This window comes from Carcharhinus amblyrhynchos, chromosome 24 (genome assembly GCF_965287045.1).
Source record: "Carcharhinus amblyrhynchos chromosome 24, sCarAmb.v2.hapA, whole genome shotgun sequence".
Classification (NCBI taxonomy): domain Eukaryota; kingdom Metazoa; phylum Chordata; class Chondrichthyes; order Carcharhiniformes; family Carcharhinidae; genus Carcharhinus; species Carcharhinus amblyrhynchos.
This window is the reverse complement of record NC_137347.1, coordinates 43,991,865-44,016,046: the sequence shown is the minus strand read 5'-3', so window position 1 is coordinate 44,016,046 and position 24,182 is coordinate 43,991,865. Positions and strand designations below refer to the sequence as shown.

The 24,182-nt window shown below is 43.2% G+C and overlaps 1 protein-coding gene across 1 annotated transcript; it reads left to right on the top strand.

Moving 5' to 3' along the window:
• The first annotated feature begins 1,711 nt into the window (after positions 1–1,711).
• On the top strand, positions 1,712–2,340 carry LOC145357871 (transcription factor SOX-4-like). Its single transcript, XM_080211426.1, has one exon. It carries the CDS (start codon positions 1,739–1,741, stop codon positions 2,309–2,311), a length of 573 nt encoding a protein of 190 aa, XP_080067552.1. The 5' UTR covers positions 1,712–1,738; the 3' UTR covers positions 2,312–2,340.
• Positions 2,341–24,182: the final 21,842 nt, after the last annotated feature.

Here is a 24,182-nt window from a genome sequence, read left to right as displayed (position 1 = left end):
TGTGAAGGAGGGGGCATTTTTCCTGCTCATTTTCCATCAGACACAATCCTCAGAATTGAGCCCCATTCGAATCAACACACAATTCACAAACCCTGTCAGTAAGTGACAGCATCCCCTTTTTATTAAAAAATAGCACTTTTTTTTTATTCTGACTGCCAATTATCCCCTGGCCAATGCTGCTCTGTCAGTTGGGAGCATTCTCACCTCCGAGTCAGCCAGATGTAGCTTTAAATTCCATGTCTGTGTTTGAGCAGAAGAATCAAGGTTGGCACTCCCATGCAGTATTGAGGGAGTGCTGCACTGTTGAAAGGTCCAGTCTTTTGGATGAGACTATAAACTGTGGACCTTTCGGCCTTTCTCATGGTTTGATGTAAAAAATCCCATGACACTATTCCAAATAGAAGCAGAGAATTGTCCCCTATGTCCAGGTCAATATTTATCCCTCAATCAACATAAAAAAAGTAAACTCAAGATATTGTTCTACTATATGTGGGATATTGTTCTGTGCAAATTTACTGTTACCATTCAGCGCATTTAATTTAGAAAGTACTTAATTGGCTATAAAGAAATGTCCCAAGTTATTGGAATATGCTATATAATTACAGCTCTTTCTTTATTTGATGGAATAGTGTGCAATTCTGTGTGGTCATGTCCTCCGATTGAGGGCATACTATGCTGATTGCTGTCCTGATGATGCACCGTGTTACCTTTTCTTCTACCAGTAATAGCAATCTGCTGAAGTGTAGATCCCTTGCTCCTTACTCCTGCACTTTCCTCCAGTTGCTCTGAAAAAGCTCCCTATTTTCAAGTTCGGCCAGCGAGATGTCTGGGGAACAGGAGGTGGCGGCTCCTTGTTGCCTTCTTCATGTGTGCCGGACAGGAAAGATATCCCTCTTCCTGGAGGCTCCTGCCTCTGACACAGGCACTGTTGTCCCTTGTGATTCCAGCTCTTGCACACCATCCCTGGGGAAAATCAGGAGCATGGTACACTTGAGGTAGAATTATAGAATCGCTATTGGGCTTGGATTGGTGGGCTGAGCAATAATGGGAGGGATGGCCACCCCTGGCTCTCAATAACTTTCCTAACCCACTTTCCTATTGATGAAATTAAAATGGCCAAGTGTTATTTACTCCACCCTTGAAGTTACAAAGCCAATGTTCAGCGTGGACCAGTCAAACAGGAATCTATTCCTTGATGGCTCCAAAAATTAAATTCAAGATTCGATTGAATCCCATTCATGGTCCCCACAAGAGAGTCTCACCACACCAAGTTTAAAGTCCAACTGCCGACCCCACAGGAGAGACAGACAAGGTTTAGTCATTGCAGCCCCCCCCCCGGGCCTGGTGTCCGGTCCCAGGTTGTTGACTTGCGGCCGGACAATGACCCATTCAGCACGGACCATCCCGCCAATCCGGAGCCTGCGGGCAGCCAGCGCCCATTGGCTGGGAGCAGGGGGAAGCCACGCCTCTGCGCTGTGATTGGTGGGTCCGGGTGGCTGTGATTGGCTGGGGGAGCTGTCAATCAGCGGGATTGTATCCATGGGGCGCGGGTTGATGTGGAGACAGGAATTGATGAGGGGATGAGCCGGGAGCGGCTGCTCTGAAGCTTCGCTGCTGCGAGAAAGGGGCTTTCGGCAGCCGCGACATTGATTGTTTTTGGGGGGAAAAGTTGCCGGGTTTCCTTCTCTCTCTCCCCCACCCCCACCCCCCCCCACCCACCCCCTTTTTCCCGGAGAAAATGGTGCAGCAAACCAAGAGTTCGGGGGGCAGTCCGAGCAGCAGCTGCAGGGAAGCGGCAGACAGCGGCATCAGTGACATGAGCGCAGCTTCCAGCCCCAACCCCGGCTTCTCGGCTCATTCCGGGGAAGCTCCCTGGAGCGCTGCCTCCGGCAAAGCCGAGGAGGAGGCGAGCTGTAACCCGGACTGGTGCAAAACCCCCACCGGCCACATCAAAAGGCCCATGAACGCCTTCATGGTGTGGTCTCAGATCGAGAGGAAGAAGATCATGGAGCAAGTGCCCGACATGCACAACGCCGAGATCTCCAAGCGCCTGGGCAAGAAATGGAAGATGCTGAAGGACAATGAGAAGACGCCGTTCATCAGAGAGGCGGAGCGCCTGCGGCTCAAGCATATGGCCGATTATCCCGATTACAAATACAGACCCAGGAAGAAAGTCCGCTCCGAGGCGGCAGCGGAGGAGAAAAGCTGCAGGAAGGAGGTGAAATCCTGTAAGAAGCACAGCCGCCCGCAGCGGGGAGAGCTGACCAGCCCCAGCAACCCCCCAGTCTCCTACCTCCTCCTCCTGCTTTAATACTTCAATAAAACCCGCTCCTTTTCCAAGATTCTGGTCGCTATCCTCATTTTCTCTCCCTCATTTTTGTCTCGCAACTTTTCCCAGCGCCCTGAGATGCATCCAGAGGTGCTATATAAGTGCAGTGCTTAAGGATGAATACTCAGTTCCTCTGTGGGCTGCTGAGGGTAACTGACAGAAGGGGTGATACAGAGGCTGGACTTCAGGGTGGGACAGTCCGGGGAAGGGCAGAGAGATTCCTGACTTCATCGCCCCTTCATTAGAGAGTAGGCAAATAGGGAGGGAAGCTGAAACATAGAACTCACCCATTCTTAGTTAGTCTAATTTGAACTCTGGACAATCGCCTGAAATCACAATTTGAGTTTTTAGAATCCCTACAGTGCAGAAGGAGACCATTCAGCCCATCGAGTCTGGACCTACCACAGTTCCACCGAGGGTCTCTTCCTGTAAACCCCACACATTTATCCTGCTAATCCCATGACACCAGGGTCAATTTAGCATAGCCAGTCCACCTAACCTGCACAACTTTGGATTGTGGGAGGGAGCTGGAGGAAACCCACATAGACACAGGGAGAATGTGCAAACTCCATACAGTCACCCAAGGCTGGAACTGAACCCGGGTCCCTGGCACTGTGAGGCAGCAGTGCTAACCACTGGCACCGTACTGCCTCGAGTTACAAATCATTAACTTTTAAAAAATGCGTGGCTTAGTGAAGAATAGCCAATGCATTTGTGACAAATGTAATAGATTTTTGAATAAGTTCCAATAGGAAAGATTTTAAAATCCAATAAATAATACATTTGTATTCTCAAAAGACACTCCATCGAAATATGCAGCACAAAAGGAGGCCATTTGGCCCATCATGTTGACACCAGCCAACAAGCAGCTATCCAGCATTATCTTTGCAATTCTTGGTCCATAGTCCTGTAGTGAATGTCCGATTACTCTTTAAGATGTTACTCAGGTTTCTGCCTCAGCAGTGAGCTCCAGATTCTCAGTATCCTCTGGATGAAAATATTTTCCTCTTGAATCCTTCCCGAATGTTCTATCTTTTGTACTAAATCTCTGCCCTCTGGTTCGGACCCTTCAACCCAGAACAACCAGTACCCCCCAATCCGGTAAATCTCCGGCCCTTGATTTCAGACACTTTTGTTTGGCCTGCCCTCAGTCTCCTCTGTTCCAAAGAAAGCGTCAAACTATTCAATCTTTCCTCTTCTGTAGCCCAACATCCTCATAAATCTCCTCTGTATCCTCTCCAGTGCAATCACCAACTTTTCTAATAGTGTGGTGACCAGAACTGTGCACAGTAATTCAGCTGCGGCCTAAGTAGTGTTTCATACAGTTCCAGCATAACCTCCCTGCTTATATTCTATACCTCAGCCAATAAAAGCAAGCATCCTACATACCTTCTTGACCATTTTAGCTCATTGAGAGCCATCTTCATCTTTGGGCACCTGTGGTCATGTACTCCAAGGTCCCTCTGTTCCTTTACATGTGTCCGTATGCTCCCATTTACAGATTCCTGTTAGACTTTCCCAAAAGTTTCACTTCACTCATCTCTGGATCGAGCTCCCATTTGCCATTGTCCCAACCACCTGACTCATCCAGTGACATCTTCCTGTTGTCAAAAGCATTCTGTTTTACAATCACCCACACTGCCAATTTTTGTATTCTGAAAAGGACAAAGAAAAGTACAGCACAGGAACAGGCCCTTCGGCCCTCCAAACCTATGCTGATCACGATGCCCTAAATAAACCAAAAAACCTTCTGTCCTTACTTGGTCTGTATCCCTCCATTTCCTCCCTCTTTATGTACCCATCCAGATGCCTCTTAAATATTGCTATTGTGCCTGCTTCCACCACCTCCTCTGCCAGCACGTTCCAGGCATTGACCACACTCTGTGTGAAAAACATTCCCCACATATCTCCTTTAAACTTTCCCCCTCTCACTTTGAACCTGTGCCCCCTTCTAACTGAAAACATCTTAATTACACCCCCTCCACACACATACACATACACTCAAGTCCAAATCATTTGTATGTACACAACAAGAAAGAGACTTGGTACCAAACCCCACCAGAGACAGCCTTCCAGTGACAAAAACACCCATCAACAATTACTCAATGCTTCCTGTCTGAATCACTTTTAGATCCAAATTGTCACTTTGCCTTGGACACAATGGAAGAGTGAGAAATGGGGCTTCTCGTGTTCAGTGCTATATCCACTATCCAATGATTTAGATTTGGGTGATCAAAAGAGACTGACTACACAAAAATCAGAGGTTTGATAATCAGCAAATAAAACTGAAAAAGATGTCAACACGGAAAGATTAGTGGAATTAAGAGACAGGTGGCAGATGCAATTTAATTTAGATACAAGTGTGAGTTATAAATATTCTTTGGTACAAAATGAACTGGAAATGGGATAGAGAAATCAATTGTTGAGGTGGCAAAAGAATGGATAAAGATTTGATTGGCATTTGAGGAGAAATAATGGCGGAGAAGAAGCTATTGTGTGAAAGGTACAATATGGGTTCCTATTAACTCACACTTTAAAATTCAATGCCACGAGCCCTGAGGAATCTCAGTTATGACAATAACATTGAATTTGGTAATCCTGAGGCAGGTAGAATACTTCTGCTGCTGATTGATATCCGGTGAATCCTATCCAGATGCAAATGCTAAATAAGAACAAGATTAGCCTCAATTTTGATACCCTAAACTGGATGATGTTGGAACCCCAGTGGCCATAATTCATATCTGAACACAGAAGGTGAGTGCCATTGGATTACTGGACCATCCAGGGCCTGAAAATAGCTGAATCCTGTTCTCCCCCAGCATTCACACACACTGACACACATCAAACAGGAATTTCCTCTATAGACCAGGGACACTCAGCCCATTAGCCTCCCCAAGACTGGGTATTGAAGATGGCCAGTATTTGACTTCCTCCCCTGGGGTAGGTATGAAATCAAAGCTATTGACGTTTTGGAGATGTTTTTCCATCCTGCTACAAAAGGCAACAGGCTTAATTTTAATGAAGCAATTTTTGTGACATGTACAGAATATATTATTTTTGAAATCTATAGGAAGCCATACTGCACGCAATCCAATCAAGTCTTGCACTGAATTAAGTAACTTCAGGCAGGATTCCACCCCAGCCTGTACTCCATCCCTATACAATAAACAAATGACAAGGGAAAACCCCCAACCTGCTTTGGAAAAATCGCAAAGTCAAGATTACTGAGTGTCCAAGGTTATTCTCCTTGTGACTCTCAGCTTTATTTACTCCTGATTTTAATATCTTCAATACTTCTTCCCTGTGAATCTTTGCTTCTATTGTCAAAGCAGTCAGTTTCCTTGCCAACATGTTTGTGGAATCTGACCAATAGCTGCTGCCGTACACAGCGCTGGGAGAATAGGGATGTATTGTACAGCAGTTTCCATAGTGCTGGATGAATTGGATGAGAGGCACCACTTCACAATGTTCCCCCTCCCCCTTCCCCCACCCACCCACCTCCCCCAAGCATCTACTCCTGTATTGGTCAGGCAATGCACTTTTCACAACTATTCAACTGAGCCTCCTCTGAATCTGACCTTATTCCTAAATGTAATGATTTTAAGTATCTGGAAAATGCAGGAAAAAGTATTTATTGACTCCGCGTTGGCACTCATTCAAAATCAGGAAATTCTGGGCCAGAAGCTGCATAAATTCAGATTGTTCCTTTAATCTACTGATTTCAGTCCCAATCTACAGACCGGCTACTCTCACCGCTGGCTGAAAAGGGAAGTTTTCACTTTGAGGAATTATCCAGTTAAGGGAAAGGGCGGTTCTGTGATTTCACATACATTCACTTTCCATACACCGTCGTTGTGTCAGGTACAAACTCCAGAAACTAACAAGAATCTCTACTCTCTTTTCCACTTGTTGCTGGCGTTACGTCGCTGTATGGGCAATTCAAGACAAAAACACAAAATGCTGGAAAATCTCAGCAGGTCGAACAGTTTCTGTGGAGAGAGAATCGAGCCAATGTTTCGAGTCTGGAAGACCCTTTGTCAGAAGCGTTGGCAGAATTTTCCGGCCATTCACACCAGTGGGATTCTCTGGTCCCACTGCAGTGACTGAGTGTCAAATTCTCTGTCCTCGTTTGCAGGGGCAACAGGGTGTAAACAGCTGGTAAGTTCCAGCCATTTGCTCCACTCTCCACAGAGCGTATCAGACCTGCTGTGATTTTCCAGCATTTTCTGTTTTTGCTTCAGATTCCAGCATCTGCAGTAATTTGCTTTTAGCCAAGCTATTTATTTGTTTTGAGGTGCTTTTCAGGTCGCTTCAGTGATCTTGAAGGAATACAGGGTCATAACTCCTCAGTCACGTTCAGCTTTCTCCCAACAGGATGCTGAGACTCTGGTCAGAATTTTACCGGCTCGGAGAACGGCATTTTCCATTGGCCTCAGGCAGGATTGTATGAACCTCAGGCGGACATTCCACTAAAACTCTGCCCTGTGTCACTCTCCTTAGCCTCTTCAGTAGAATAATTGCTGACAATTTCTCTTTAAGAGTAAGCAGCAGCCTTACAGAACCTGCTTGTTTCTTCCATCCTACATTCTGCAGCCAACCAACATTCTTGTTAAACTTTCTGTGCACATTTTTTATGCTCAATTCTAATGAAAAAAGATTTGACAAAGCCAGCGTGCCAGGCTAACATTGTGCCAAACTGGGGCTAGTATACCTGAAGTTATCAGTGTGATTAAAACACTGAAACATCAGACCGCATGCTGGTTACACTGCCTGATCCAGCCCCTTCTTCAATGGACCTCAACAAAAGAGCCAAGTGATAGAAAGGACCTCCTTGCAGCAGGGAATGCTGGGAGAGACATGGACCTAAGGGGTGAGGGATGACCACAAAGGCCATGGGGGATCATCAATAGATCTACCTGGAGTACAGGCTACCTTATTGAGCAAGAGGAGGCTTGTCCAATGGGAAGCAATCTGTGGGGGTTTTTAAGCCTGTAACTTTACCTGGACCAGTGTCATGGCCCCAGGGTGAAGACTGCCTGACTGTAAGCCATGGGAGTGCCCTTTTCCTTTGGTACACAGTAAAGGGTGTTGATGAAGAAAACCGGTGTGTGGCTGAATGATCACATTGACATAGTCCTTGATGGTTCTTTCTCCTCTCATTTGCCATAGCATCCATAGAATTCCTACAGTATAGAAGGAGGCCATTCAGCCCATTGAGTTTGTACTGACCACAATCCCCTTCAGGACCTATTCCTATAACCTGCTAATCCCTCAACACTAGAAGCAATTTAGCATGGCCAATCAACTTAACCCGTACATCTTTGGACTGTGGGAGGAAACCAGAGCACCCAGAGAAACCTATGCAGACAGGGGGAGAATGTGCAAACTCCACACAGACAGTGACCCAAAATGGGAATCAAACCCGGGTCTCTGTGAAGCAGCAGTGCGAACCACCGTGCCATCCTTCCATCAACCTTCCAAACTCTTCCATCAACCAAGTGTTATGTCCATCACTTAAATTTTATCTTCTGATGCTTCAGGTGACTACACCAGATAAGGTTACTCTGTGACTTTTTGTGTAGTCCAAGGATCTCAGAAAGCCGGAGAACTGTGCCTCTGATAATTCCATCTGGAAAAAGTGGAAAACAAAAGATTTAGTCAAAACACTAGCTATGCTGGCCAGTTTGCAAAGAAAACAGGGTCTGAAAAAAACCAGTCACAACTAATTATTATTGATTAATTAACAAAGCACAATCATAGCTGGATTAAAATCAATGTCTCCCAAGTAAGAGTAAATACAAAATAAACTGAATATTCCGTATAGGCTGAAGATCAAAGCAGGGCAGAAATCAAATGCAAAATTGCAAAAAGTGGCTGAAAGCCTCAGTTCAATAAGTATCGTGTGATTTGGTGCGATTTCCCCTTGGGCTCCACAACGGGAAATATCCATGCCCACCGCCTCCCCCCCCACCCCTCCCCCCCGCCCAAAACCCCGTCCCTGCTGCAGGATTTAGTCCCAGAAATCCTGAACTTTGGTTAACTTGTCAGGTGAGCTGTAAACCTCAACAGATTCAAACTGCAATTAAAGAACTCTTCCAGCAAATACGCAGATACATTGAAACCAGAGAAGTTCCACCTGTCTCCATATCAGCATTGTCTGCCCTGGGCCATTCTCAAACTGACCTTAAAGTTAATTATCCTCATTTACAATTCATTGTTGGTCTGATGGAGTAAATGGGGTTTAAAACTTTTTGGGTTCACTGAATGCTTTTCAACTATTTCAGCCCTAACCCCCAAAACAAAAGCATTTCTCTGGACTGCACTTATTTGCAAGCAGTGTGGGCATCATGGACGGGATTTTCTGACCTCGCTCATCCTGAGACCGTAAAATCCTGCCCGAGGTTAACGGACCTTTCCACTGTCTGTCCCTCACTTGCTTTGATTCCTGTGACGGGCAGGGTGGTAAAATTCCAGCTCATGTCTCCAGTTATCCATTAAGTAATCTCATCTTCTCTTACCTTTCTACCTGTTAATCTCTTAAAGCAACATGATCCAACGTTTTAAGTGTAATAGACTCTGAGTTACTTTATCCTATTTCTAGAGTTAATACTAAATTCCTAAAAGTACAAGTTGTACACTGAAACTTTTATGAGAATGAGAGGTGGCCTTATTGAACCGTATTATATCCTGAGGGATCTTGACAGGGTGGATATGGAGATGGTATTTCCCCTTTTGGAAGGGACAAAAACTGTGGGTCACATTTTAAAACAAAGAGATCTCCCATTTCAGATGGAGATGAGGAGAAATGTTTCCACTCAGAGTGTTGTGAGTCTTTGGAATTCACTTCCCCAGAGAGCAGTGGAGGCTGGCTTATTAAATATTTTTAAGGCGGAGGCAGATTTACTCTCTGATTAGTCAAGAATCTGAGCTTATCGGGGGTAGGCAGGAATTTAAGGCCACAATCATCTGTGCCACGATCTTATTGAATGGCAGAGCAGGCCTGAGGGGCTGAATGGCCTACTCCTAGTTCACATGTTTGTATGAACCATGAATATTTGTAACAACAGGCTAAACTACTGGAAAACAAGGTGGCAAATGGAACATATTATGGGTAATATGAAGTTATTCACGTTTTTAGCAAGAATAGAAAAGAAGAATATTTTTCAAATGGCTTGAAATTTCTGAATGTTAATATCCAGAATAAGGAAGTGTTGTTGCAATCGGATAGGATTACGGTGAGACCAAATCTGGAGTACTTCCTGGAGTTTTCATCTCCATTTGTAGGGATGTTACGGACATCAAATGGAACTAAAAAGTTTCTGTCTCCACAGATGCTTCCAGACCTGCGTTTTTTGTTTTTATTTCAGATTTCCCCATCTTCAGTATTTTTCTTTTAGTGAAAAACACCATACTTGTATTGGAGACGGTACAGCGCAGGTTCACTAGATTAGTTCCCTGGGATGAGGGGGTTGTTCTATGAAGCGGGGTTGAGTAAATTAGGTCTATACACACTGCAGTTCAGATGAATGACAGCCGGTCTCATTGAAATGTACAAGGTGCAGGAGGGGCTTGACAGAGCTGTTTCCCTAGTTGGGGAATCTCAAATACGGAGGCACAGTCTCAGGGTTGATCATCTATCATAGAGCATCATAGGATCCCTACAGTGCAGAAGGAGGCCATTCAGCCCATCAAACCTGCCCCGACCACAATCTGACCCAGCCCCTATCCTTGTAATCCCATGTATTTACCCTGCTAATCCTCTGACACTAAGGGACAATTTAGTATGGCCAATCCACCCAACCCACACGTCTTTGGAGTGTGGGCGGAAACCAGAGCACCCCGATGAAACCCAAACAGACATGGGGGGGGATCATGCAAATTCCACACAGACAGAGGCCAGAATTGAACCTGGGTCAGTGGCGCTGTGAGGCAACTGTACATCGAGGGCCGAAGGGCCTGGACTGCGCTGTAATGTTCTATGTTAACCACTGTGCCACCATGTTTATTTACACTTGTTGTGATTGTAATGAGGAGAAATGTCTTCACTCAGAGGATTGCGAACCTTTGGAATTCTCTACCCCAGAGGATTGTGGATGCTTTATCCCAGGGAATTAATGTAGAGTGGGTTTGAGACAGAAGATTCACTATGATCGCACTGGAACGGGCTCAGTTGGACATTTGACTGACTCCTGCTTCTATTGGGAATTTAACACAAAGTGAATATGATGCTGGAACTACTGGGTTTATACAATTTTTTTAACAGTTTACAAATCAACATCTATCAATTTGCCCACCTAACTATTTAAATAAAGATACAATTTCACTGAAATGTATTTAGTTTGATGAGTTGAGTGGCTTTTTTTTACAACACAGATTCTTACACACCCCCAAACATTTTTCCCTGTATTAAATACTTACAAAGAACAAACAAGAATGTCCAGATGTGTTAACCATGATAATATGCATCTGTGAGCCAACAGACTGTTGTCACTGAAGTGAGAAATGGTTTAGAATCCAGAAAACAGCTAATTGTTTTTTGAAAATATTGCAATAAAACTGTCCAAGTAATCTATTTATATCCTGCTGGCTTTCATTTTCCTGCAGGTTAATTAACAAATTAAAGACAATTTCACATTTTAAAAATCTATTCACAAATATAAGTACTGATGGTCAATCTACCACACCTGTCTATAAAAATCCATAATTCTTGATATATTGCTAAATAAAAGAGATTATAGTCACATAAGTAACTTTTTTATTTCTGTTGTTGACATTGCAAGGGAGTTTTGTTTATTTGCACTTATTAGCCCCATCTTTTTAATGTTCATTTTCAATAAAATCTATTAAAAAATTCCTAATGAAACCAATTGATTATTAGATCTGATATTCTTCATGCCAATTCCTCCCATGCAGTCACTGTTAATGAGTTGAAGGAACAAATACTTTGCTGAAAAGCTGGTTCTCTGGACTTTACCAAAAAACGTCAGTGATGTCAATAATACTTGTTTCTCAAAGGCCTTTGGAAATAAATATTGCAAGATTCAACTGGGTTCAATAGGTTTCATTTAAAAAGAGCAAGCATCCTGTCATGCTGCAATAGGCAGAGTGACACATTCGGGCAGTTATAAAATTCACTTCCCATTCGGCACCACACAAAACCACACACACTCATTAATCTCTCTGTTGAGAAGGATGCTGACAGCTATCCAGATATCAAGAGAGTTCCACAGACTAACCAGCCTGTCATGCTCTCAAGTTGCCAGCTGGCCAATAAGGGTTACTTTAATTTCATCATTAAGACTCGTGGTTTATGAGGCAAAATTATGGAAATCTGGAAGGAATGCTTTTTAATATAATTCTAAAGTGTAGTACACTCAGAAACAAAACACAAATTAAAGTCCAAATCATTACAATTGCAATAAGGTCTGATAAACAGGGGCTGAATTTCTCTGATGCAGCAACATAATAATGTTATACTTCTTAGTATTTTTGCCAAGTCTGCCATCGCAGCATGGTTTATGAGGATCCAGTGCTGAAGATAGCCACGCACGCTTTGCACTAACACTAAACAATACCTCCTGCCATTACTTAAGACAAGGAACATATCAACTAGGGGGAAAGTTACTAATAACACAGAATTTTGTTTAAGTTGAATTAAAAGCCAATTTTACCTGTGGGTCATTTTCTGACAGCAGGTAAAAGAACACAATCACACTTTCCCCAAGGTGACCAAAGGATACCAAATAGAATGGGCGGTAACATTTCTGTATGAATGATTTTGTACCACGGAAAATGTTCATTTAGATATTTCCACTGAAGGAGCAGTAGAAATATATAAAGAGGTTAGTCATCAGCTATGTGGTTAATGGCTATTACATTAGGATATACAGAGTACTCTCCTGTGTTAATGCCAATGGGGTTTGTGGCATTTCACACATCTGCCTGTTTGAGGGTGGACCAACATGAAAGAAGCAGAGCTTCCAGACTGCCTGCCTCTTTGTTCCAGGCTGGATAAAAAAGGAAGGTCTCTATTTGTGTCAGATCCTCGATGGACCCTATCAATCTTTCATTGTATCGTGATGTGTTTCCCCATCCAAACCAAACTGGGAAACTCCCACAATGTAGGTTGTAAAATCAACATGAACATCACACCTTACTTGGAAAATGGTTTGAATTTGTGAAAAGTCACATGGTTGGACAGTCACGTTTTCTTGATCTGCTTAAAGGAACCGCTGGAAGGTGTTTGCAATTAAAACCATGGAAGCCATCAAAACTATCAGTTCAAAATTTCTTTGAATCAGACATGGAAGCAAGCTGTGTGACATCAGGCAGCCAAAGTACAAAATTCCAGTTTCAAAGTCCATCCGAGAACCAACCTCCGAGAAATTTGACTACAAGAAATCTGACAAACTGGGATGAACCCTTCCTGTAAAAAACCCTCTCCTCAACCAAAATCATTCAAAAGCCATGTGGTAGACTGGAGCTTGCAAAACAGAGACTGAGATAACCCACAATCTGGAAAAGAATTTTACTTTACCCATTTCTAATCTCAGTGTGTGTGAGAACGAAGGTGTTAGACATTGTGTTTAATTCAGGGGAAATGTGTGAGAATAAATAATGTCTTATATTTAAACTCACAAAAGCTTGCTGTTTAATTATTATTAAATTGGGTTACACACTCCAAGAGCACATCTCCTTCATACAGAACATACTTCTTGGAGGAAAAAGAGAACATGTATATTTTGCCTGTGACAGTAGGTAAGAACATAATAAGAACATAAAAAATAGGAGCAGGAGTAGGCCATCTAGCCCTTCGAGCCTGCCCCGCCATTCAATAAGATCATGGCTGATCTGTCGTGGCTCAGTTCCACTTTCCGGCCCTCTCCCCATAACCCTTAATCCCCTCTCTTATCAAAAACCCATCAACCCGCTTCTTGAAAATATTTAGCGAGGCAGCCTCCACCACTTCAATGGGTAGAGAATTCCAGAGATTCACCACCCTTTGAGTGAAGAAGTTCCTCCTCAACTCCGTTCTAAAACGCCCCCCCTTTATCTTGAGGCTGTGCCTCCTAGTCCTACTGTCTTTTTTCAGTGGGAAGAGTCTCTCCACCTCTATCCTATCCATCCCATTCATCATCTTATATGTCTCAATGAGATCTCCTCTCATTCTTCTAAACTCCAACGAGTACAAGCCTAGTTTATTCAGCCTCTCCTCATAGTTCAACCCCCTCAACTCCGGTATCAGCCTAGTAAACCTCCTCTGCACTCCCTCCAAGGCCAAAATATCTTTGCGCAGGTGCGGCGCCCAAAACTGCACACAGTACTCCAGCTGCGGCCTCACCAATGCCCTATACAGCTGCAGCAAGACCTCCCTACTTTTATATTCAATCCCCTTCGCTATGAAGGCTGATCTGAAGTGAATCACTTCCACTTTCCTGCTTTCTCCCCATAACCCTTAATTCCCTTGTCTATCAGAAATCTATCTACCCGTGACTTAAATATATTCAACGAGGTAGCCTCCACCACTTCAATGGACAGAGAATTCCAGAGATTCACCACCTTTTGAGTGAAGAAATTCCTCCTCAACTCTGTTCTAAACTGCATCCCCCCCCCCACCCCCCCGCTTACTTTGAGGCTGTGCCCTCTAGTTCTATCATCCTTTCTAAGCAGGAAGGTAAATGTGAGGTCACCCACTTTGGATCTAAAAAGAATAGAACAGAGTACTTTCTAAATGGTGAAAAGCTGGAAACAGTGAAGCTCCAAAGAGACTTGGGGACACAGATACACAGATGTTTAAAAAGTCATGAACAGAAACAAAAAATAATCAGAAAAGCTAATGGAATGCTGGCCTTTACACCCACTGAAAGAATCCATGGCAATAGAACTCATGCTTCAGTTATACAAAGCCCTGGTTGGACTTGAATGTTTCTGGGTACCACACTGCCACAGACAGCAGACAGTAAAGCATCGGCAACAACACCTCTCCACGATCATCCTCAACACCAGTGCCCCACAAGGCTGTGAGCTCAGCCCCTTATTAGATTCCTTATACACTTATGACTGTGTGGCCAAATTCCCTTCTAACTCCATTTTCAAATTTGCTGATGACACCATTTTAGTGGATGAGATCTCAAACAACGATGAGATGGAGCAGTGGAAAGAGTTTGAGAATCTGATGGACTGGTGCAACAGCAATAATCTCACCCTCAATGTCAGTAAAACAAAGGATATGATCATTGACTTCAGGAAGTGTATTGGAGGGCATGCCCCTGTCTACATCAACAGTGATGAAGTGAAAAGGGTTGAGAGCTTCACATTTCTTGGTGTTCAGATCACCAACAACCAATCCCTTTACAGCGATGCTGGAGTAAAGAAAGCCTCTATTTTCTCAGGAGGCTAAGGAAATTCTGCATTCCACTACAACTCTCACTGATTTTTACCGATACTCCATAAAAAGCATTATTTCTGGTTGTGTCACAGTTTGGTATGGCTCCTGCTCTGCCCAAGATTGCAAAAAACTACAAAGGATTGTGAATGTAGCCCAGTCCATTACGCAAAGCAGCCTCCCAAGCATTGACTCTGTCTACACTTCCCATTGCCTTGGAAAAGACATACCCTTTTCCACCTTCTTCCATCAGGAAAAAAATACAAAATCTGAGAACAGGTATCAACTGATGCAGGAGTAGCTTCTTCCCTGCTGCCATCAGACTTCATATATTCAGCTGGTCTTTCTCTACACCTCTGTAACTGCAACACTATATTCTGCATCCTCTCCTTTCCTTCTCCCTGATGTACTCTATGAATGGCATGTTTTGTCTGTATAGCGAGCAAAAAACAATACTTTTCTCTGTATCCCAATACATGTGACAATGATAAATCAAATCAAATCAAAAATTGGTATTGGAATGAGTGCAGAGCAGATTTACTGGGATAATATTTGGACTTCAAGGATTCAGTAATGAGGAGAGATTACATAAACTAGGATTTTATTTCCTCAATTTTAGAAGGTTAATAGATGATTTGATCAAGTTTTCAAAATTTTAGGAAGAAAGGATAAGGTAGATTGGAAGAAACTATTTTGGCTGGCTGGAGAGACTCAAAGCAGCGAGTTTAATTTAAAAATGACATAGACATTAGACAGAAGTGAAATTAACTCTTCACAGAAAGGATGGTAGAAGTTTGAGGCTCTTTCACAAATGATAATTGATACTAGATTCATTGTTAATTTAAAACCTGAGATTGATAGATTATTGTTGTCTGAAAATATTAATGGATATTGTGCAGAAGCAGTATGTGGGAGCTGGGTTCCAGATCAGGGGACTTGGGAGGGTGGATCCCCTTGTAAAAAGAATGGACTTTAGAAACACGGTTGGAAAATAAGGTGTCTCCCAGATAGAAATGAGAAGAATGTTTTTCTTTCGGAGGGTTGTGAATCTCCTTTCCTCAGAGGGTTGTGGAGTCAGGAGTGATGAAACTGTTTTAAAACATTAGATTCTTGAGCAGTAAGGGAGTCAAATTTACGCGGGGATGGGCAGAATGTGGAATCGACACCACAATCAGAGCAGATCAGCCACGATCTCATTTAATGGCACAGCAGGATCGATGGACCCAATGGCCTACTCCTGCTCCTAACTCGAATGCTTATATGTTCAGCCATTATCTGATTGAATATGGGGAATAGGTTTGCAGGGCTAAATGCCTTGTTCCTATTTTGCTCTGAAATTCAGCACCATATTGCTCAGCTTTATTGCTGCTGCGAGGATTTTGACCTATTCACATCAGAGTCAAACTCAGCTGAAATTGGTATTTGGGATTTATTTGTAGATTGTAAATAGAGAGCATTTATTGATTGGCAGCAATCAGTTACGTAATATCACCTTGTTACGTGAAAGATCTCTTGGTTGCCATGGTTACCAATACCCTTAGGCAAGCTTACATTGCTGATGGGAGCAAGCTGTCTGACCTGCCCAGTCTGGGTTGTTTGCTGATTCAGACTGCAAAATATTCCTCAATTCTGTCGATCCTGGTAAAATGACGTTCAACTTGTCTTTTCATAGACAGAATTGAGGGAAATTTAAAGCATTTTATTGGGAATGTAAAATCTGTGTAATTCAGATCACACTGGGATTAGATAGAGTTTATTTTATTAGTATCACAAACAGGCTTACATTAACACTGCAATGAAGTTACTGTGAAAATCCCCTAGTCGCCACACTCTGGCACCTGTATGGGTACACTGAGGGAGAATTTAGCATTGCCAATGTACCTGAGCAGCATGTCTTTCAGACTGTGAGAGGAAACTGGAGTATCGTTGGGTGGTATGGTAGCACAGCTGCCTCACAGCGCCAGGGACCTGGGTTCGATTCCAGTCTTGGGTCACTATCTGTGTGGAGTTTGCAGGTTGAATGGCCATGCTAAGGGGGTTACCATTGACCAGAAACTGAACTGGACTATTCATATAAATAGTGGCTACAAAAACAGGACAGAGGCTAGCAATCCCACCTCCTGACTCCCCAAAAGTCTGTCTGCAATCTACAAGGTACAAGTCAGGCGTGTGATTGATTACAGTCCATTTGCCTGGATGAATGCTGCAGCTCTAATAACACTCAAAAGCTTGACAGTATACAGGACAAAGCATGCTTGATTGGCATCCCTCCCACAAACACTCACTCCTTCACAAAGCACAGTGTCAGCATGTGTATACCATCTACAAGATACACTGTAGAAACTCACCGAGGTTCCTTAGGCAGCACCTTCCAAACCCATGACCACTACAGTCTAGAAGGACAAGATCAGCAGACACCACCACTTGGAAGTTCCCCTCCAAGCTACTCACCATTCTGACTTGGAAATATATCGCCATTCCTTTACTGTCTCCAGGTCAAAATCCTGGAACTTCCACCCTGTGGAAGCACTAGGGTGAACCTACACCTCAGGGTGTAGCAATTCAAGAAGACAGATCACCACCCACTTCGCTAAGGGCAATTAGGGATGGGCAATAAATGCTGACGTCGTCCTTTTTCACCCAGAGGGTGGTGGGAATCTGGAATGCACTGCCTAAATGGCAAGAAACCTCACTGCATTTAACAAGTATTTAAATGAGCACTTGAAATGCCGTTGCATACTAGTCTATGGACAAAATGCTGGAAAATTGGATTAGAATAGACACGATGGGCCAAAGGGCCTTTCTGTGCTGTAAAACTTTATGATTCTGAGTCAGCGATGCCTATATCCCTTGAATTAATTTTTAATATCTAGAGAAGGAGATAATCAAGTTTCCTGTAAGCAAGCAGCTTGCAGGATTTTAATATCATGAATTTACTTTCTGAACTAGAATCTAACTCCCATCCTTAGCTGGTGGAGTGAGGTGAAATCGCTAAAACAAGGAATTCCTCATTCTTTGGATAAAGATTTCTTCTTTTAAAATGTTAATGTTTCAATAAGGAGGTGACCATTTACTGTTGAGATGAGAAGAAATTTGTTTCGAATTCTCTGTTGTAAAGCGGTGTGAATGCTCAGACATTGGATATTTCAAAGACTCCAATCAATGGATTGTGAGGAAATGAAGGGTTTGTGGATATAGAAAGTAGCCCAGAGAGATGATTTGATTTGATTTGATTTATTAATGTTACATGTATTTACAGTGAAAAGTATTGTTTCTTGCGTGCTATGCAGACAAAGCATACCGTTCATAGAGAAGGAAAGGAGAGAGTGCAGAATGCAGTGTTATAGTCATAGCGAGGGTGTAGAGAAAGATCAACGTAATGCAAGGTAGGTCCATTCAAAAGTCTGACAGCAGCAGGGAAGAAGCAATTCTTGAGTCGGTTGGTACGTGACCTCAGACTTTTGTATCTTTTTCCTGATGAAAGAAGACGGAAGAGAGAATGCTGGGATGCGTGGGGTGCTTAATTATGTTGGCTGCTTTGCCAATGCAGTGGGAAGTGTAGACAGAGTCAGTGGACGGGAGGCTGGTTTGTGTGATGGATTGGGCTACATTCACAACCTTTTGCAGTTTCTTGCGGTCTTGGGCAGAGCAGGGGCCATGCCAAGCTGTGATAAAACCAGAAAGAATGCTTTCTATGATGCATCAATCATATTGAATGGTGGACCAGGATCAAAGGGCCAGGTGGCCTCCTCCTCTCCTGTTTCGGATGCTGCTCGTCAATGCTGATATGTGACCCAGTGGGTGGACACCAGTTGAGTTTTCCCATGATCTAAACCTTGAAATAGGCTCAAATTTAGTCATCTGCCCCATTCCTTCCAACAGGCTTGGAGTGAAACTGATTTCACTTCAGGATCTTGTATAACAAACCTGCAGCTACAGGCACCAGTAACAGTCGCTCCGAAAGATGCTTCTGCTCGATGTAATCTTTAAAACAATATATTGCTCACCATTCTTAGCAAGTGTAGTATTATACACCAACTCATGAGTTCAAGATAAGTGAGTGTAAAGTACAAAAACCAGAGAAATATGTAAAAGCTGGAAAATGTAAATGGAGAAAAGAATAAATGTGAGGAGGGGGGTGTTGGCATGAGGGGGGAGGTGGTTGGAGGTTAGAGAAGCCATTTGCTTCCCATTTAGCAGTCACCAGAGAGAGCAGATTCCATCCTTTTTGTGCCAAATTTAAACTGAGTTCTCAAAAAATGGAGTGCTTTCAATGGTGTTTTAATAGTGTGCATCTAACACTCTGGGCCTCTATCATACTCACTAGATACAGTAGGTGCATGGAATACTTTCACAAAATACTCTCACCTCTGGGCAATTGAGATTTTCAGCCTGACCATTGTAAACTGTGCTTCTAAACCTTGCATGAAAGCTCAGCTCTTGGTCTCAGTATTATCAGATCGGGTTCTGGTCAATGTCTCTTCTCAGAACTTGACGGGTGACAGAATTCTGACGAATGCAGCGTCTATATAAAGTGCAGAATTTGGTACTTGAATTTTAGCCCCTCCAATGCAGCCAAAACCTGTTGAGATGACCACTTTGGGCAGTTAAAGACAGATGTGGAATTATAGGAGCAGCTTTTCTAAACATGTCCTTAGGTTCTCATCATAAATTGAATTTATACTGAATGGGGAATTGCAAATATAGATGTAGAAACTAACATACAGGGTAGGCCATTCAGCCCCTGGAACCTGCTCCATTATCCAATAAGATCATGGCTGATCCGTTTGTGTTTCAAATTCCACATTGTTATCTATCCCTGATAATTTCTGATTCTCCTGTCTAACAAGAATCTATCTACCTCGGCCATAAAAATATTCAATGATCCAGCCTTCATCGGCTTCTAAGGCAGGGAGTCCCAAAGTCATACAATTAACTAAAAGAATCTCTGTCGTAACAGGGTGACCCGTACTTTTAAAATAGTGCCCACTAATTCTGGACTCACATACAAGAAGAGGCCTTTTGGCTAAGATCAAGTGTAGTATTGACATGCTGCGCTTGGTTGAAGTCATTCGGTTACATTTCAGCCTCATTTGAAGCAATTTTTAAAAGTGGCATCTCGGCCTTTTGGCTAAGATGCAAATGTGATCAAGCCTTGGAGGAGGAGCTATACCTACTCCAGTCAGCTTGGATCATGTAGACCAGGCCCAAGACAGGAGGTGAGAGCCCTGTCTTGTCAGCTTGGATCGGGAATGTCTCAACTTGTCGAGACTGTAAACTGGACTTGATTTGATTGAATTGGAATAAAAAACAAAAAAAAAATCCTTTCCGCATCCACCTTGTCGAAATTGTTCAGGGTCTTTTATACTTCAATCAAGTCACCCTTCACTCTTCTAAACTCCAATGGAAACAAGTCCAGTCTGTCCAACCTTTCCTCATACAATAACCTGCTCATTCCAGGTAATAATCTAATAAACCTCCTCTGAACCACCTCCAATGCGTTCACATTCTTTCTTAAATAAGGAAACCAAAATTGCGAGCAGTATTGGTGAAATCTGGTCTTACCAATGCCCTGCATAATTGAAGCATATTATTCTTATTTTTATGTTCAATTCCTCTCATAATAAAGGATAGTATTCTATTAGCCTTCTTATTACTTGCTGTACCTGTGTATTAATTTTTGTAACTCATGCACTGCAGTATCTAGATTGTTCTGCACCCCAGAATGCTGCAGTCATTCTCCATTTAGGTAATTCTCTGCTTTTTTATTCTTCTTGCCAAAGTGAACAATGTCACATTTTCCCAAATTATACTCCAACGGCCAGATTTTGGCTCACTCACTCAACCCTTATCCCCATAACCTCATCTATTTACTCCACCAAATCTCCCAACCTACACATTTCCGGACTCTAAGGAGCAATTTAGCATGGCCAATCCACCTATCCCGCGCATCTTTGGACTGTGGGAGGAAACCGGAACATCCGGAGGAAACCCAAGCAGACATGGGGAGGATGTGCAAAAACTCCACACAGACAGTTACCCAATCCCTGCACCTACTCTGTATGTTAGTTTCTACATCTATATATGCAATTCCCCATTCAGTATAAATTCAATTTATGATGAACATTCTTGTTTCGCTCTGCAAGAACAGATTTTCTGGACATTTTCACAACAGATGGAATGGACCAGGATGTCTGCCAGTCGTAAAGGCTGACACCTGAAAAAAAATGTACGTGGTTCAATCCCAATCAGCCCACAACACAACAGGTCCTGCTAAACACACAGATCAATGGACTAAAAATCAGAAAGCTGGCTTTAGAGTAAAGCTAGAATTTAGAAGTGGATAAAAATCTCCCACTGATGCTTTGCAATGGTCTGAGGCAGAGCGAGCTTTGTCCTGCAGCCTATCAATGCTCTGTCCTGTCCTAGAACGCTCATCGTAATTATGAGCACAGAACCGCAACTGAATTTATTCTGAGAAAAAAGAGATTTACTGTTGGGATGTTTTATTAAATTAAATCGTGTACTCATGTGTTGAAGAGTGTAGAACACCCTGGAGATTGCTGGAGGTCATGGATCACCCAAGCTTCAGTCTCAATTTATCACATCCTCAAATGAGTTCTAGCCGTGTGATGCTCTCCCAATCAACATTTGTTTCATGTAAAATACAGAATTGGTGGGTGCATTACCAGCAACTGCCATTACTCCCAGTGGCGCTGTCTGAAATGAACAGCAGCAAGCTTCTGATTGGACAGCAGTTCTCAGCTCTTCTTTTGGAAGGGCTCCTACTGGCCACTTTGTTCCTCAGAGTGTGCATTGTGGGGTTCTCACTGGCTCTCCAGCTGCCAGACGAGACCCCTGTTGCCTCGGTTAAATATCGGTCATTTTAAGTTCAGGTAGAAACAGGGTGTATTCAGGTTTCATAGAATTCCTTCAGTGCGGAAGGAGGCCATTTGGCCCATCCAATCTTCACCAAATCTCAGACAGAGCATCTCAGCCAGGCCTTATCCCCATAACCCCGCCTATTTACCTGCCAAATCTCCCAACCTACACATTTCCAGACTCTAAGGAGCAATTTAGTACGGCCAATCCACCTAACCCACGCATCTTTGGACTGTGGGAGGAAACCGGAACACTCGGAGGAAACCCAAGCAGACGCGGGAAGGATGTGCAAAAACTCCACACAGACAGTTACCCGATGCTGGAATTGAACCCCGGTTCCTGGCACTGTGAGGCAGCAGTGTTCATAACGGTGCCACTGTGCCACCCAATGATTTGATCCACCTTATTGCTTGGTGAGGAGGCACGTGTGCACTTTCTGGAAATTAAGTTGCATATTCTTAAAAGCATAATAAAAAAAAAGTTAACTTCTATTTAATGTCTTGCCTACACAAAGAGTAATTTTACTCCTACCTCATAGTAATGAAAAACATGAGAAAAGTCTGCCATACTTTACTACAGCAATACCATATTGACAGATTCTCGGCAGGAAGTCATTTACTTTTATAAGAATTTATAGAAAATAACACATTTCAAACTTTCCAGCGTTGACAGCTTTAGATGTTTGCAGTACTGATGATGAACATCCTGTAAAACAGTGGTCTCCTCCATACTTAACTGGGGTCAGTAACCACAAGTCTTTCCCAGCAGGTAAAATAAGCTTGAGTAATTTAATCAGAAGAGCTTTGGGACAATGAAGAGCTGTGAGCAGCATTAGTTGTTCTTCTTTTAAAATGTTGTTGAGCTATAAGGCATTCCAGGTAGCCCAATCGGAAAGGGCCATTGACTCAGATGGAGATATAGAACATAGAACACTACAGCACAAACAGGCCCTTCGGCCCACGAGTTGCGCCGATCACATCAATGCCTACCAATCCACAGACCTATCTATAACCCCCAATCCCATATACTCATCCAGAAGTCTTTTAAAAGACCCCAGCGAGTTCGCCTCCACCACCACTGATGGCAGCCGATTCCATTCACTCACCACCCTCTGAGTGAAAAACTTACCCCTAACATCACTTCTGTACTTTCCTCCCCGCACCTTAAATCTGTGTCCTCTCGTAGCGAAGGTGGAGGTGGTCTTGTAGGCTTACCTGTAAAAAAAAAGACAAGAACAATTTCTGATTATATTAAATAATAGTTTGGTGTGACATGTTCGGAAGATTGCAATCTCAGACAACTTGAGATGAAGATTGCTGGAACACCTACTTAGATCTTTGGCCAAAATGGCAAGTTGCTGGAGGGGTAAGTGTGGCTTTTAAATTTGAATGCTGCAGTCAAAAGTAAAGTGACCAATCCATCACTGAAGAAGACCTGCAATAAATACAGAATTGATCATTCAGAGATGGTGGCATGTATACTCATTACAAATGTTTTAGATATTTTATTGTCAATACTGCATTGTATTGTCAAGGTTCATAAAATAAATAAAAAAATAAACTAAATGACAATTGAGTAACAAGTTATGGGAATCGATACTAGATCTAGGGCAAATGAAATTCCCCACAGCATAAAAAGCCCCAAGTTAGTAATTTAGAGGCAGTGGCAAGCGGAAGAGAAGGAAGAACATAGAACATTCCAGCGCAGTACAGGCCCTTCGGCCCTCAATGTTGCGCCGACCAGTGGAACCAATCTAATGACCCTCTAACCTAAACTATTCCAATGTTATCCATATGCCTATCCACTGACCATTTGAATGCCCTTAAAGTTGGCGAGTCCACAACTGCTGCAGGCAGGGCATTCCACGCCCTTACTACCCTCTGAGTAAAGAACCTACCTCTGACATCCGTCCTATAATTACCACCCCTTAATTTAAAGCTATGTCCCCTTGTGTTAGCCATCACCATCCGAGGAAAAAGGTTCTCACTGTCCACCCTATCCAATCCTTTGATCATCTTGTATGCCTCAATCAGGTCACCTCGTAACCTTCTTCTCTCCAATGAAAATAACCTCAATTCCCTCAGCCTTTCCTCATAAGACCTTCCCACCATACCAGGCAACATCCTGGTAAACCTCCTCTGCACCCTTTCCAATGCCTCCACATCTTTCTTATAATGCGGCGACCAGAACTGTATGCAATACTCCAAGTGCAGCCGCACCAGAGTTTTGTACAGTTGCAACACGACCTCACGGCTCTGAAATTCAATCCCTCTACCAATAAAAGCTAACACACCGTACGCCTTCTTAACAACCTTATCAACCTGGGTGCCAACTTTCAGGGAGCTATGCACATGTACCCTGAGATCTCTCTGCTCGTCAACACTGCTAAGAGTCCTTCCATTAGCCCTATATTCTGTACTCCTGTTACTCTTACCAAAGTGAATCATCTCACACTTTTCCGTATTAAACTCCATTTGCCACCTCTCGGCCCAGCTCTGCAGCTTATCGACGTCCCTCTGTAAACTGTAACATCCATCCTCCCTGTCTACAACTCCTCCAACTTTGGTGTCATCAGCAAATTTACTA

Coding starts and splice junctions, on each gene's coding strand:
- LOC145357871 (XM_080211426.1), top strand. CDS start 1,739: ATGGTGCAGCAAACCAAGAGTTCGGGGGGCAGTCCGAGCAGCAGCTGC.